General features: G+C 36.5%; 1 protein-coding gene across 2 annotated transcripts in view; it reads left to right on the top strand.

Moving 5' to 3' along the window:
- The window catches only part of ANAPC1 (anaphase promoting complex subunit 1), a 97,357-nt gene that overhangs the window by 22,064 nt on the left and 59,037 nt on the right, over nucleotides 1-16,256 (top strand). For both annotated transcript variants that reach the window (XM_063443671.1, XM_063443670.1), the window contains exons 11-24: nucleotides 2,727-2,822; nucleotides 3,912-4,002; nucleotides 4,248-4,313; nucleotides 4,687-4,827; nucleotides 4,972-5,112; nucleotides 5,200-5,260; nucleotides 7,034-7,221; nucleotides 9,634-9,708; nucleotides 10,464-10,726; nucleotides 11,287-11,378; nucleotides 12,676-12,827; nucleotides 14,219-14,297; nucleotides 14,397-14,430; nucleotides 15,657-15,727. In XM_063443671.1, coding sequence (XP_063299741.1) covers nucleotides 2,727-2,822; nucleotides 3,912-4,002; nucleotides 4,248-4,313; nucleotides 4,687-4,827; nucleotides 4,972-5,112; nucleotides 5,200-5,260; nucleotides 7,034-7,221; nucleotides 9,634-9,708; nucleotides 10,464-10,726; nucleotides 11,287-11,378; nucleotides 12,676-12,827; nucleotides 14,219-14,297; nucleotides 14,397-14,430; nucleotides 15,657-15,727 — 1,550 coding nt within the window. The remainder of the gene's footprint in view (nucleotides 1-2,726; nucleotides 2,823-3,911; nucleotides 4,003-4,247; nucleotides 4,314-4,686; nucleotides 4,828-4,971; nucleotides 5,113-5,199; nucleotides 5,261-7,033; nucleotides 7,222-9,633; nucleotides 9,709-10,463; nucleotides 10,727-11,286; nucleotides 11,379-12,675; nucleotides 12,828-14,218; nucleotides 14,298-14,396; nucleotides 14,431-15,656; nucleotides 15,728-16,256) is intronic.

Here is a 16,256-nt window from a genome sequence, read left to right as displayed (position 1 = left end):
AGCAGCAGGAAATGCTAGCAGAATGCTTGGTTGTATAGGGAGAGGTATTAGCAGTAGAAAGAGGGAAGTGCTCATGCCATTGTACAGAACACTGGTGAGACCTCACTTGGAGTACTGTACACAGTACTGGAGACCCTATCTTCAGAAGGATATTGATACCTTAGAGAGAGTTCAAAGAAGGGCTACTAAACTGGTTCATGGATTGCAGGATAAAACTTACCAGGAAAGGTTAAAGGATCTTAACATGTATAGCATGGAGGAAAGACGAGACAGGGGGGATATGATAGAAACATTTAAATACATAAAGGGAATCAACACAGTAAAGGGGGAGACTATATTTAAAAGAAGAAAAACTACCACAACAAGAGGACATAGTCTTAAATTAGAGGGACAAATGTTTAAAAATAATATCAGGAAGTATTACTTTACTGAGAGGGTAGTGGATGCATGGAATAGCCTTCCAGCTGAAGTGGTAGAGGTTAACACAGTAAAGGAGTTTAAGCATGCGTGGGATAGGCATAAGGCTATCCTAACTATAAGATAAGGCCAGGGACTAATGAAAGTATTTAGAAAACTGGGCAGACTAGATGGGCCGAATGGTTCTTATCTGCCGTCACATTCTATGTTTCTATGTTTCTATGATGTACATGTAATGTGCAAAATCTATGTCTGTTGACAGCGCGTTGGTAACAGACTTGGGAAGCCTTGCTCTCCCCTCCGCCTAAAAATAAATAAATAAAAATCTATGAGAAACATTTTGATTGGGCCACGGAGAAGAAGGTAGTGAAGCGGCAAGACATCAGACGGGCTGAATTTCATGTAATGTTTTTATTTATAGCAATTTATCAAGTATTATTGCCATTTACAAACTAGTGTACAATAGGGCATTTTGAAGAAAATTAAGCAAAGATAGGAAAATGGTTAGAGTAACCCTTTAATTACATTTTTTTTTTACTTAATTAAATGTACAGATTCTTTTTTTTAACGCCATTTGTATTTGTATTGTCCCATTTACTTTCACCAAGGTACAATCCTTCTGCATCCCAATCATAATTATTATTGTTGTTTATATAATGCCAACGTATTCTGCAGCTCGTTACATTACAGAATTTTAGAGGTGATGAAGGCCCTGCTTAAACAAGCCTACAGTCTGAGGATTGGAGGTGGGCAGATATTTGACTATAGGTGTATTGCCCAGTGATATATATCTGGCTCAGTTGTGGTTTATATATATTTTTGGAACCAATAATGGTAAGTCCTACTGTGATATGGTGATACGTAGCAGTTAAATTGACCCTCAACTTCCCAAATAAAATAAAAATTAAATTCACAAATCTGTCTTAAATAAAAAAAGTAGGACAAACTATTCACACATAGGGTTCTGGAGTGTCTGTTAAAGGGAAACTCCAGTGCCAGGAAAACAATCAGTTTTCCTGGCACTGCAGGTCACCTCTCCCTCCCACCCCCTAATACCAGGTTGCTGAAGGGGTGAAAACCCCTTCAGTAACTTACCATGTCCCACGTCGCTGCTTTCTCCTCCGCCGCATTGCGTTGGCCGGTGGGCGAGACTGATCCCGCCCACTGGCCGGGGAGACCTAATGCATTAGCGCTCCCCATAGGAAAGCATTGAAAATGCATTTCAATGCTTTCCTATGGGTAAATGAGCGATGCTGGAGGTCCTCACATAGCGTGAGGACGTCCAGCGACGCTCTAGCACAGGTTTCCTCTTCTAGAAACCAGGAAGTTCCCTGTAGTGGCTGTCTAGTAGACAGCCACTAGAGGTGGAGTTAACCCTGCAAGGTAATTATTGCAGTTTATAGAAAACTGCAATAATTACACTTGCAGGGTTAAAAGTAGTGGGAGTTGGCACCTAGACCACTCCAATGGGCAGAAGTGGTCTGGGTGCCTGGAGTGTCCCTTTAAAGTTGCAAGGGCCAACGACCCGTCAATACTGCAATAAGCAGCATTTTATTCCTTTTTTTGTTTTTTTATATAAAATATATTTCACAATTCAACATTATAACCTAAATATGGGTATATATAGTCTTGTGCTGTTTTTGACGTTGTCTGTTTAAAAGTTGTACTACCAGCCAAAATATATACACTGTTGTATTTATTTTGCATTGCAGGAGGAAATCTCAAAATTAAAATTCCTTACAAATACCCACGATTGGGGTGTTGACCAATTTTGGTTATGTTTTTTGTTAAGTCTAGTATAGGTTCTTCCATTGCAGTTTGTCCTACTATGCGGTTGTATGTCCTTGTACTGTGCTGTTGTATGTCCTTCCCTCCCGATATGATTGACTGCAGAGGATGATCACATATTTATTCCCAAACTAAAATTGCTGCTTTGTCATAAATTTACTTTTTTTTAAAAAATATATCTTCTGCTAAAAAAGACATTGCAGTGGTTGAAAACATGCAATTTAGAGCAATTGGGAATTTATACACCTAATGAATTGCAGCAAATTGAAAATTGGATTGCAATATTCACTAAAGAAAAAAGATGATTTGAAAGAAATCTCCAACTTGACTACAGGTTGGTTATTTTAGCAGGTTTTCAATTCAATTGGTTGTTTAGTGAATAGACCCAATGAGGTTGATGAGTGATTTGTAGTTTTTAGAGGGTAATCCATCACAGTTTAAAGAGAGTTTAGTACATTAACAGATGCAGAACCTCCCTGTGTTTAATTTATAGTGTCTTTCTTTCTATTTCCTATCAAAAGAGAAAAGAACTCTCAAGCAACAAAAGTATTTATTACAACGGATCTATGCGGCCAGAAATTTTTGTGCTTCCTAGTAGAGTCCAAGCACCAACTACGGTAAGCATTGGCCTGAGTAATCCTACTGATTTACTATATTACGGAGTAATTATATTTTTAGATGGTATTATGTCTGAAATGACTTTGCTCCCTTTTAATTTTCCCAGCCCTCACACTCTGGTTTTTATACTTCAAAACTATTCAGCTTCACACGGACACCATGACGAAATAAACAAGTTTATTTCCTTTAAAGGACCACTATAGTGCCAGGAAAACATACTCGTTTTCCTGGCACTATAGTGCCCTGCGGGTGCCCCCACCCTCAGGGCCCCCTCCCACCAGGCTCTAGGGTGAGGAAGGGGTTAAAATCGTATCTTTTTCCAGCGCCGGGGAATCTCCTCCTTCTGCCGTAATCGGCTGAATGTGCATGCGCGGCAAGAGCCGCGCGCGCATTCAGCCAGTATCATAGGAAAGCATTCTCAATGCTTTCCTATGGACGCTGGCGTCTTCTCACTGTGAAAATCATAGTGGGAAGCGCCTCTAGCGGCTGTCAATGAGACAGCCACTAGAGGCTGGATTAACCCTTTTGTAAACATAGCAGTTTCTCTGAAACTGCTATGTTTACAGCAGAAAGGGTTAATCCTAGAGGAACCTGGCACCCAGACCACTTCATTAAGCTGAAGTGGTCTGGGTGCCTATAGTGGTCCTTTAATTTAATTTTTAACTGAAATGTATGGAGTTAATCCAGATCTCAATGAAGGACAACTTTAGTAGAATGTTTAAAAAATATTTGATTGTATCTTGTCTTGCTCAATCACAGTGATATACTGTATGAAATATTTGTCTCTGTGTGATTGTAATACTTCATAAATGTTAAATGCAGAAAAAAAAGATGATGTGTAAATCATTGGTGAGTTATGTGGAGTAAAATAGTGAGAAAGGAGCCCATTTACTATGATAGTTAAAGTAAGGGGCAAGTTATTTATTGATTTATTTTTTTTAAGACTGCAACCATTTAGTCCCTTTTTATCCAGATAAATTGAACTGTGGCTTTAGGCATCCTGATATGTTCTAGAGTGATGGGTTTTCATTATGTTTGTTTATTTCTATAATTCTCAGTGTGCTTATTGACTGTGTTTATTTTTTAAGCATGGTCAAGTTTGAAGAAAGCAACGACAAGTCACAGTTGATCTTTGGTTCTCTCACTAGCATTTTTGCAAAGGATGCTGCTCCTGTACAGGTAATCGATGTAAAGAACAATGACACCTGTATCTTCCACGTGCATATATAAAAGGAGATACAAAAAAACATGTTAAAATAAAAGCAAAACACTTAAATGCCAAAACATTGCAGATTTTCTTATTCAGATTATTTAGATGTTTTTTTTTTTTTTTTACTCCTGTGTTTACTATTTTGTTTTTTTTAATAGTATGTAAGCAAGTGTTTACCTGCAATATTTCTAAAATCCACTTTCACTCTATTTAGAGCTTTGACACAATGGTGGTGTTGGAGACCAATGGAAACCTGGTTCTGTACACTGGCGTTGTCCGGGTAAGTGGTTTTATTAGTTTATTTATTTTCAGGAATTTAATTAAATCATTAATATTTCCTTAAAATGCAAGCTGGGCAGTCATTACATAAATAAATATTTTTTGGGGTCGAGAAGTGGGCTAGAAGTGGCATATTTCATCTAATGCAAATAAAAAGTGGCATTTTTAGGTTAATTAAATGTTTGGCATAATTTTCTTTTAAAATGCTATTCATTGATTGTGTGATTTATTCGAACTACCATTTTTATAGATGTGAAAATAATTTTCAACAGATTTAAGTAACTGGAAACCTATGTTGCAGTTCTGTGGGTTTAAAGTAATCAAAAAGTGATAGTTGCCTAAATAATTTTTTTTTTCTTCTTCCGATTAAACAGGTTGGAAAAATTTTCATTCAAGGACTTGCTGCTCCATCACTTGGCATGTCAAACCCAATGCCACGACCGAGCACGCCACTGGAGAGCATCAGCACACCAACCAAACCACTGAGCAAGCACCTGGCTCCAATGGATGAGATGGTATGTTTAATATGTTTGCTTTTGTCCTCTGCAGTAAAATCCTTTTTAATTTTACGTTTATGAAAATCCAGTCTCAGCCCTTTTTCTGTTTAATGTTTGAAAGACATGTATTACTTGTACATCCAATGTCTGTAATATCTGCAGGCAGGTATATTGTCTCCCGTTCCTGAGCTGCGGGATTCCACAAGGCTCCATGAATCTACCTATTTAGATGACTGCACTTTCCATTCGATTGGCACTTACATTCATGCTGTTCGAGATCCTGTACACAACAGAGTGACACTGGTAAGAATGGATCCTGTTTGTGAAAGAAACTATTACCTTATTAAAAATGTATTTATTTTTTTATTTTTTTTCTCTTCCTCCTATCAGGAAATGAGCAATGGATCCATGGTTAGAATCAGTATTCCAGATATTGCAACCTCAGAACTGGGTAAGTCTACAACAGTTATAGCCTGGTATTCCTGCTCCTGCTCTTGAAATGTGTCTTTAAAGTCTGCTACGTGTGTACTAAAATATTGTTTGCCTAAAATTATCCTCTTGGATCAACAATTTACAACTATGTGTGTATTTTGCTTGGAATCTCTTAAATGCACCTTATTAAATATTCAAGGGGTTACTACAAGTACCATAACCACTTCAGTGATTTGATGTGGTCATGGTGCTTGCAGTATGTATGTGCAATGTTTTGCTTAAGAAATGCACATACATCTACTGCAGAAGAGGGGTTGAAATCTGTAACGCCAGTGTTGGTCGCATCATTCGGGCATGATTGGATAGCACAGCATGCTGACATCCAATAGCGTGGGGAAGTGACATAAGCGATGAGGATGTGACTGCAGGGAGATCTTATCCTTAGCGCAGAAATGGACATAAATTTTTTTGCACTATTTATTTTGATATGGAGACGTGCAGATCAGCTCAGCAATGGTTACTTTAACCAAAAAACAAACATTTAATTAAATTTTACACAGTATGTCTTAACATGTGCAAGTTTACATACATACATGCCACACAAACTGTGCAACAACTTGACAAGGTCAAGCAGTAGTGTAAAACAAATTCTGAGGTTGGACTGCTTGCACTCATGGCTGTTTTTGCTGGAAGCAGTATACGTTTGACTCCTTAAGGACACATGACATGTGTGACATGTCATGATTCCCTTTTATTCCAGAAGCTTGGTCCTTAAGGGGTTAAACAGAGACTCAGCTGTATGTAATATCTAACTGACTCACAGCAGTCTTGCATTGCATTGAAATATAAAACCCTCCCTATATAGTGTTTTTAATATTTTTGTTTTTGTTTTGAGAGGCTCTAAAACCCCCTTCCACCTCCCACAAAACATCAAAGGAGTAATTAACCATGTACCTAGTGCCTTCACATTCTATCTTTGTTGTTGAAATCAGGTGGAATAAATGTTAAAGGTATATAGATGACTATTTACTATGGTTTTTAATAATGTCCTCATACTTCTTCACGTGGTAGCTAGATTAAAACATGTGTAGCCATGAACTCCTGGTATACATAATTAAAGGGATCCTATAGTGCCAGGAAAACAAACCCATTTTCCTGGCACTATAGGGTTATTAGGTACCCCTCCTTGCTGGCCTGAAGGGGTTTAAAACCCCTTCAGCCATTTACCTTAATCCAGCACCGGGCTCCCTCTGCGCTGGTGATCTTTCCTTCCCCCTGCCAACGTCCGCTCCCGAGTTGAACTGAATGCCGCGCGCATTTAAACCACCCATAGGAATGCATTACTCAGTGCTTTCCTATTGATGTCCAACGTGAGTTCAATGCGATTTTTGACACTGAGAATCGAGGAAGCGGCCTCTAGTGGCTGTCAGGGAGACAGCCACTAGAGGCTGGATTCACCCTGCAATGTAAACATAGCAGTTTCTCTGGAACTGCTATGTTTTCAGCTGCAGGTTTAAAACTTGGAGGCCCTGGCATCCAGACCACACCATTGAGCTGAAGTGGTCGTGGTGCCTATAGTGGTCCTTTAACCCCTTAAGGACCAAACTTCTGGAATAAAAGGGAATCATGACATGTCACACATGTCCTGTGTCCTTAAGGGGTTAAGCAAATTTTAAAGCGCAGCTTGTATGATTTTAGTTTTGGAATGGTTTATATAGATGGTTATTTTAGCAACCTTTTGATACTCATATAATTATATCAACTTATTTCTGTTTCTTATTCCATTCAACAGTTAAAAAGTGTCTTCAAGCCATTAAATACATCCTACCAAAAGAAATAGCTGTTCAAATGCTGATCAAGTGGTATAACTCCCACAATGCACCGGGGGGTCCTAGCAACCATTCTGAATGGAATCTGTTTGTTACTTGTCTTATGAATATGATGGGTTACAACACAGACAAGCTTCCGTGGACTCACAATGTAAGTCGATTCTCATGGTTATGTTTTGGCTTGGTTATCACAATATTATGGGAGTTTATTTTATTGTTCTGAGCACTATCCTTTCAGAGCTACCAATGTATTTAGGGGATATATATGCTTTATATGTTTTGTCTGCCATGGCTTCAAATATTAACCTTGCTTGTCCTTGTGATACAGTCAAACTGGTCAAATGTATTTATTTATGGGGAGCACGATAATCAGTACAGCTCACAATATCGGTTATGGTTTCAGGAGTGGCGTGGTGCCCTCCCACAGTAATTAGTCAAACCCTTTTAGCCTTGGTTTGACAACTACCTAGGATGCACCAGGTGCACCAGGTTATACTTACCTCCGCCGCGATCCGCTTCGGGAGGACTGCCTCACAGCCCAGGCAGCCCTCCCACGGCAAATCAGGCCCCCGGGGGCCATGTGATCGCTCTCAAAGAGCGATCACATGGCCCCCTATAGCTGGCTGTGGATATGCCAGCAGGGGGACTGTTTGAAATATCAGACAGTCCCCCTGCTGGTGGGAAGTATAAAAAATAAATAAAAGACAAGTGTAAAAATAAATTAAATATATTTTTATATATATATAATATGTATATATATTATATATATAATATATATACATATTATATATATGTAACGTCATACAAAGTGTATTTTAATATTAATATAAGTATATATATTAATATTAAAATACACTTAGAATGACGTTACATATATATAATATGTATATATATTATATATATAATAGATGTACATATATATATTATATATAAATACGTATAATTAAAATAATAAATAAATAAAATAATAAAATAAATAAATAAAATATTGAAACAAAATTTAATATAAATTATATATGCATATGTAATTTCATTCTAACTGTATTTTGTTATTAATATATATATATCGGTAACAAAATACACTTAGAATGACATTCTATATATATCTATATATATATATAAAATACAAATAACCGCAAATATATATATATATAGATAAATACATATAATTACATAAAAGATTACATTAGTATACACGTAGAATTTAAATACCTATAAATGCATATATATTAAAATTCTACATGTATATTTAAATAATCTTTTAACGTAATTATGTGATTTGATTAATTAAAATGTGATTGACATGCCTGACAACACAGGGAGAAAGTGCAGAGAATTTAATTTGCAAGCACTATATTTGACCCTGTAACTCTCCAAGACACCATAAAACCTGTACATAGGGGGTACTGTTTTACTCGGGAGACTTCGCTGAACTCAAATATTCGTGTTTCAAACTGGTAAATTGTATTACAACGATGATATTTTAAGTAAAAGTGAAGTTTTTTGCATTTTTTACAAACGAACGGCACTTTTATGGACTATATTATTGTTGTAATATGTTTTACTGTTTTAAAACACTAATATTTGTGTTTAGTGAAGTCTCCCGAGAATAACAGTACCCCCCATATACAGGTTTTATGGTGTTTTGGAAAGTTAGAGAGTCACATATAAGGCTTGCATTTCATTTTTTTCACATTGAAATTTGCCAGATTGGTTATGTTGCCTTTGAGAGCGTATGGTAGCCCAGGAATGAGAATTACCCCCATGATGGCATACCATTTGCAAAAGTAGACAACCCGAGGTATTGCAAGTGGGGTATGTCCAGTCTTTCTTAGTAGCCACTTAGTCACAAACACTGGCCAAATATTCGTTTTTTGCTTTTTTCACACAAAAACAAATATGAACGCCAACTTTGGCCAGTGTTTGTGACTAAGTGGCTACTAAAAAAGACTAAACATACCCCACTTTCAATACCTTGGCTTGTCTACTTTTTCAAATGGTATGCCATTATGGGGGTAATTCTCATTCCTGGGCTACCACACCGTCTCAAAGGTAACATTACCAATCTGGCAAATTTCAATTTGAAAATGTAATGTTCTATATTTGACCCTGTAACTTTCCAAAACACCATAAAACCTGTTAATGGGGGGTACTGTTGTACTCGTGAGACATCGCTGATTACAAATATGTGCATTTTTTTGCAGTAAAACCTAACAGTATTATGACATTCACAGTTAAAATGTCAGACGGAAATGCAAATTTAAAAAAAAATCTTATTTTCTCACATTTTTTTTACTTTTATTCATAATAAATGATGTTCCATATATGAATAGTTAATGATAGATTAAAGCCCTGTTTCTCCTGAACAAAATGATATATAATAAGTGTGGGTGCATATAATTTGAAAGAGGGGAACTACGGGTGAACAGACATATAGCGCAAATTCCAGTTTTTGTTTACGTTTTGTTTTGATCAGAACGTGCACTATTGACTCCGTCCTGAAGGGGTTAAGGAGGATATTGTATAGGGTACAATTTCACAACTTTTTTTTTTTCCATCCTAGCTTGACTTTGAAGGATCCCTTTCACCGGTTATTGCTCCTAAGAAAGCTCGTCCTTCAGAAACTGGATCAGATGAGGTAAAACTCAGCCAGTTGGGTTGGTGTTATTGTACTGGAGTAAATCTTAGTTAATTAAGTGACTACCATTCTCAAATACTTCATTTCACTAGTCATTATACCTAATGAACCTTATTTTTGAAATGGTGTCACCTGTTTAAATCTGACGTGTATCTATGAGAAAGCTATGTTATCTGTCTTGCCCTGGGAGCAGCCATCTCCGTTATTTGCCAGAGGGTTTGCCTGATTGCTCCTGTATGTGTGTTTTTGTGTGCTCTTTCTTTTCTCTTCCTTCGGCAATATGTTGGATAAACTCCATAGCAAAATATGTTTGTCCAAAACATAACTCTCCAGATGTTGTAGAACAGGGGTGGCCAAAAGGTAGAACCCCACACATTTTAAAACTACAGCTTCCATGATGCTTTAACATTCAAAAGGCATTCTAAGGGCATGCAAAGCAGCATTTACCATTTGGGCACCCCCATTGTAGAACTTTGTCTCCCTTGGTGCTTTGTCAGCTTTTAGAGAAACATCTGGGAATTTTCCACTCCATTTTTGTATGGGTGAGTGGTAACTCCTGGTCAGTTACTAATTAATGCAACTACTTCACGGACTATGTACTAAGCTGCAAAGTATGCTGGCACTTAATCTGCATGCTAATTTTCCTCTTCTCCAAATAAAACACACTAAGTTGAAGATAAATAACTAAAAAATAAAATAAAACACATTTGACTACAGGTGATTTATTTTTGTCTGTGTTTGTTTTGTTCACTTAGGACTGGGAATATCTTATTCATTCTGACTACCACCGCTGTATTGAAAGTCACACTCTAGCACGGGCACTGCAGTTAGACCCGTTAGAAGTGCCAGCAGTGGAAGATGACCAGCATACCCTTAATCTGGACTCCACTGCACTCCTCTTCAGCCACATTCCTGCCATATTCTCTGTGCTTCATCTGGCCTACGAAGAGCTAAAACTTAATACTTTAATGAGAGAAGCAATTAGGTCACTGGTGACCCTACTTCTGCAATTGGCTAGGTGAATAATCTTAAAGCGCTAAGTGAAACAATCACCATTTATTTTTTTTAAATAATCAGCTGAGGGACTGTACAATTTTATCAACACACATCTCATTTTATGTTGGTGCAGAGATCCTGCTGTGTGAGTAATCTTCTCGGTTTGCTGAAAAACATTATTCAGATGCTCTAGTTAAGATCTTAGAGCTTGAGTAAAAATCATTGTCTTCTCCTTGTAAGGTTAATGACCAATGATTTTCTGGATACCATGTCTGCTTTCATTTGAAAGCAGTCTGGGCTATTTTGAGATAACACTATCCGAAAACACTTTTTAAAGTATACCTGTGTAAAATATGCCACAGTGTCACATTGTAGTTAATAAACGATAATTTATACAGATTATCACTAGTACATATTCTAATTATCTCCCAACCTGTTTATTGCTGTGCTTGCTGGCTGTTTTCATAGACATAGGGGCTATTTGTTTGTTTCAATGTCGGTTAGGTTTAATGTAAGGCCCTTTATTTATGAGCGCATTTCAAATCCAAATGTTTTTTACACTATTTTAAAATTATTTTCTAGGGATTTAAATTTGAATGCTTACATGGATCTTTACTCCAGAGACTATCCAACACTTGTGAAAACTACTGGGCAGATTTGTCGCATGGAGCCAAGTAAGTTTTTTTTATGTTTAATTATAAGTCTTAGTTGATTATCATTTATTTCAATTCTTTTATAGAGGATATATATTATTTAAGTGTATAAAAAAGTGGGGTAATAACAGTCTAATTTCGACTGTTTTCCACCTCACAGCCCCCATACCAACTCACAGTCCCCCTACCCCACCATACAGCCCCCCTACCCAGCTTACAGAACACCTATCCACCTTACGAAAATCAAACCAGATAATATTTAGTATCACAGCATCAACCTCAAGGACCTCATTAATCACTAGCAAAGGTAATTTCAATTTACTTTGTTTTCTCATTAAACTTTATAAACTTAAAAACATTATAAACATGGATAAAGTACAAATAAAAAGATAAATGTACGTACATTTATTTTCTTTTAAAAAACACCCTCCTTTCTAAAAAATATTCTGCACTTGCGCGAAAACTGGTGGGCAGTAAGGAAATGTTTCCATCAAGAAAGATGCATTAGTGGGCAGTAGATAGAAAAGGGTTGACTACCCCTGTTGTAGATGGACCAGTTAATCTTCAGATATTGACAGTACATAGATAACAAAAAATAACCTCTCGATCACTTCCTCCACACTCATCATGTCCTGGAATGAATGGAAGGAGTAGATTAGTAAAGTTTCTATCGGTAGAAGTGATGGGATGCACTCACAGTTGCTTTTCGACTATGTTGATGTTTATATTTAGTATTTATTTACTATCCTACTTATACTTCTTTTTAAATGCATGACATTTAAACTTGAAATTAAGAAAATGTACTGTGATCCTCATTTGGTTACCGGATAGGACATCCATTTGCACCTTTCTGCTTGACTTTTGTTTTTTATGACTTGTAAAACACATTTCATAACAATAAGAAAACAAAATGGTTATGTATCCTGGCAACTACCTAATACTTAAAGCTGCAGTCCAGGCAGCCCAAGTGCAAAAAAAAAAAAATATATATATGTATATATATGTATATATATATATATATATATATATATTTTTTTTTTTTTTTTAAATCATAATGTAATTTACATGCATTTTAGTCAACCCTATAGCCTCTCTCTTTCAAATGTAAGAGGAATGTGCGATAGTAAAGTTAGCTAGTACATTTCACCAAATCCACTGTGCAGCTCAACAGTGGAAGTTAAATTAGTACACACAAACCCTATACAGCTTGGCTTTGAATTGTACTATCCAATATAGCTGCCTTTTACATTTTATTACAAACGTGCTAGGCTATATCTCTTGTACTACATAATAATTTTTTACTTACTCTGCTTTACAGCCCAAGTTGGTTTTATGAATTATCCTTCATTTTTTGAGGATGATCGTCCACCAAGTATCTACCATTGGGTCAGCACTTGTCTGCAAGGCAAAAAGGCCCCACCTTATCCATACTTGCCTGGAATCTGCGAGAGAAGCAAGCTCGTAGTTCTGGTAAATTTCTCCCCTATAACGTATTGTGCAGTGTCAACTTAAAAGAGAACCATGACAATGATGTTGGTTTACTTGTACAACCATTTGTGAGCAGGTGCAATTTTCATTGGGGACAAAAACACCTTACTGGCTGTCACTCAGACTACCAAAGTGTTTTTCTTCTGCTTTTGTTACCACCACATAGCTAACGGAAGCGGGTTACCACCACAGAACTAACTCTGGACTAGCGGGTGCCTGCTTTCTCCTATCACAGTGAGCTGTATTACAGCTCATTGAGAAGCATAAGAAAGTCTTCTATACTGAAAGTCTGTGCGTGGGAAAGAGGGAAGAACATACAAAGGCTGCAGACAGCAAGTCTGTAGTTTTTGCAAGCTGTTTTTTTTCATATATACCCCAAAAGAAAACATGCAGGCGACAATGTATGAATGTTTTTGGAAAGGACACGTCTACCAATTTGTTAGATATTCAATGGAGTATATCTTTAACTGTGTAGTTAACTGTTGTAGTTTTAATGGTTACTGATTTTTTTTTCTTTGTTTTTTTAAGGAGTTCTAAACCTTTTAAATGCATAATCCCCCATTTTTGCTGTCAGTATTATAAGATCATATTTATTTACTCTTTGGGTACATTATATCCTGAAATTGTACTTCGAGTAAAATGATCCCTGGTGACTATACTGAATAATTAATTTCCTTAGATGCCTTTTCAGGGTTGCGTGCCCTGGTTGTTATGGTTAATGAACCATTACCTTTGGAAGGCTGTTCTTTATGATCTATATGTAAGCAGTAGATTGTGCTATTGTCTTTTTATTTTATTTTTCTCTTCTTCTTTCAGTGAATTTCGAAGGTTTGGAATATTTATGCATGGTCTTACAGGGGCTCTCTAAACTCCCTAACTACAACTTTAATGGTTATGGTGACCACATGCTCCTGGTTCCATACCCCAGTTATGTATCAAACCGTTTATTTAGCTGTTTAACGCAAACCAAGACCCAGGACCCTTACTCAGAATATTACGATTTCAGAAGTTACTCTTTGCAAAATTGATATTGCTATTGGTAACATGCCAACTGAGGGGCTGTGGCACAGGCACCTGGGCAACCTGCAATTTGTGTGAAACCACTAAAACAATTTGACACAGAATCTGAGGAATAGCACCAGGAGCATTCCTGCATTGTAACCACTACAGTAATATGATTGTGGTACTTCGAATGGCCGTATAAATATCACTGTTCTGCATCTGATCAATATAAATGTGGCAGAACATAAATCACTTGATGGATTATAGATCTTGACCCATTTTGTCCCCATATAATACTATGTTTGCTATTAGGCTAATTTATAGACGTACCTATAACACTATACTTTTATGTGTATATATATTCTATTCAGAGTGTCGCTTTATATATACTTGGAGATGAGAGCTCGGTGACACGGGAACCGTCCAAGTACCTGTCTAAAATTACAGCAGGTAAATACTATATAGATATATAGATATCGCAAATGACCAACCTACTGTGCAAACATTGCAATTCTGTTAACATACGTGGGGACTTGTTTACCTTTCCAGGACAAAGAAAGCAGCAACAGGAAGATGAAAGGAGGTATGGAATTAATTATTACTTAGCCTTTGTTGCTCTAGGACCATTCTAGAATAAGAACTAATAATAATTAGCAAGTCACACTGTGCTTATTTTCACTTTGAAGGAGATTCTTTTTTCACAATGTTATTTTACCTCATTGTATATTATTGATTAGCTTCTAGCTTAACCCCTTCACTACAGAGCACTTTTTGATTGAAAAAATATTAGTACAACATTTATTTGCAACAAGATACATAGCTAGCAAATATATCACAACAGAGCAATTTTGTTTATAGACTAACCTAATACTGTAACTTTTATTTTTTACTTAATTGTTCCTTTTTTTTTTTTTAAATGTATTTATTTTTAATTCGTTTTTTTATAAAAAAAATAAAAAAATTTTGGGAAACAATAAAGCTTTAGACTGTATACAATGTCCTTTATCTTGCAATATTTCACACAGGTTCTGAAATGTTAGTATAAAGGCAAAAATGCAAGTTTTCTCACAAACACTAACTGTGACAAAAATGTATACATAAATATGGTCAAATACCTTGCTTATAGGTATTTGAAGGAAGGCATTACTAGCAGTACAGCTTACTAAAAATTGCAACAGAATGTAAAACTGTCTGCATATGAGCACAATGCCCACATACAGTGGAGGCAGTAAAAACCTATATTTCTAAAATAAGCGTATTTAAAACTGCTTTCAATTTTAATTAATTTGTAGCGTTCATTCCAACAACCCTTCCTGACTCTAGGGTTAATATGACTGATTGAAACTTCCTATACTGTTTGAAACTATATATTCTGGTCTCCACATTTTAAAAGCACCGGGCCACCATGTTCCATTGTTTCCCATAATGTCATTTTACTCCTGTAACTTGTCTCAAATGCCTCAAAAATGTCTATCTGCACATAACACGTGCTTTTTTTCTAAATCTAGAGTGAGAGTTGCGTGTCTTCCGCTTCCTGTATTAACATAGGACATTTGTTCCACTTGCTTAGAATATTGACTTGTGACCTGACAGGATTTTGTGAATGAGCAGTTGTCTGATTCTAAATTGGAAGACATACTTTTGTTGTCCTCCCCTCCTGCTTTTACATAGAAGAAAGCTCTTTTTTCAGCCCGACTAAAGCCACTGCAGTTGTTTTTCCATACAAATAATATATAAATATTATGCTGTAAGAGTGATTCACGGTTACCTAAACTGGAATTTGCTATATTACCTTAATTATTTTGACAGGTACAGTCTGAAACCCTGCCCCACTGTTTCCAGCCTATCTGAAAAGCTTGTGGTCTGGATGACCAATATAGGTGAGCAGCACATTTGACTTAAATGTTTCAGATCCTTTTTTGAGTTTTCACACAATAACATCTGCTTAGTTTAGATGGAATTAGAGGGATTATGTGGTAGAAATAAGTGTTACAATGTTTTTCATAACTGGACCATTTCCATGTCAGATGATTGCAAGAAAATAGGGTTTTATAATCTTGAAAATTTAAGGTGTGTCTTTCCAAAAAAATATAAGCTTCCATATAAAGGCACACTGCATTTCCCTAAAGCACTCTAGGTTCCTGCAGTATTTTGGGTTTAATTGCACGTCCCTGTAGTTTTTTTTTCTTTTTTTATAAAAATGCTGATTTCAAGAGAAACATTCACTTTCTAAATGACCTTGGTAACATTTCCTGACTGTCAGTAAGACAACTGGAATGATTCCCTGCTTCACTTGCTATGGACTGTCATGCCGAATCATTGTACTATGAATTGCCAAGCTTGCTCCCTAGGTCCTCAATATTTCTCTTTGAGAAGCATTTGATTGCACAGAGACCATCAGTAGTGATG

This window comes from Pelobates fuscus, chromosome 2 (assembly GCF_036172605.1).
Source record: "Pelobates fuscus isolate aPelFus1 chromosome 2, aPelFus1.pri, whole genome shotgun sequence".
In the NCBI taxonomy this organism is placed as follows: Eukaryota; Metazoa; Chordata; class Amphibia; order Anura; family Pelobatidae; genus Pelobates; species Pelobates fuscus.
The sequence above is the reverse complement of the archived record's forward strand: the minus strand, read 5'-3'. Positions and strand labels throughout refer to the sequence as shown.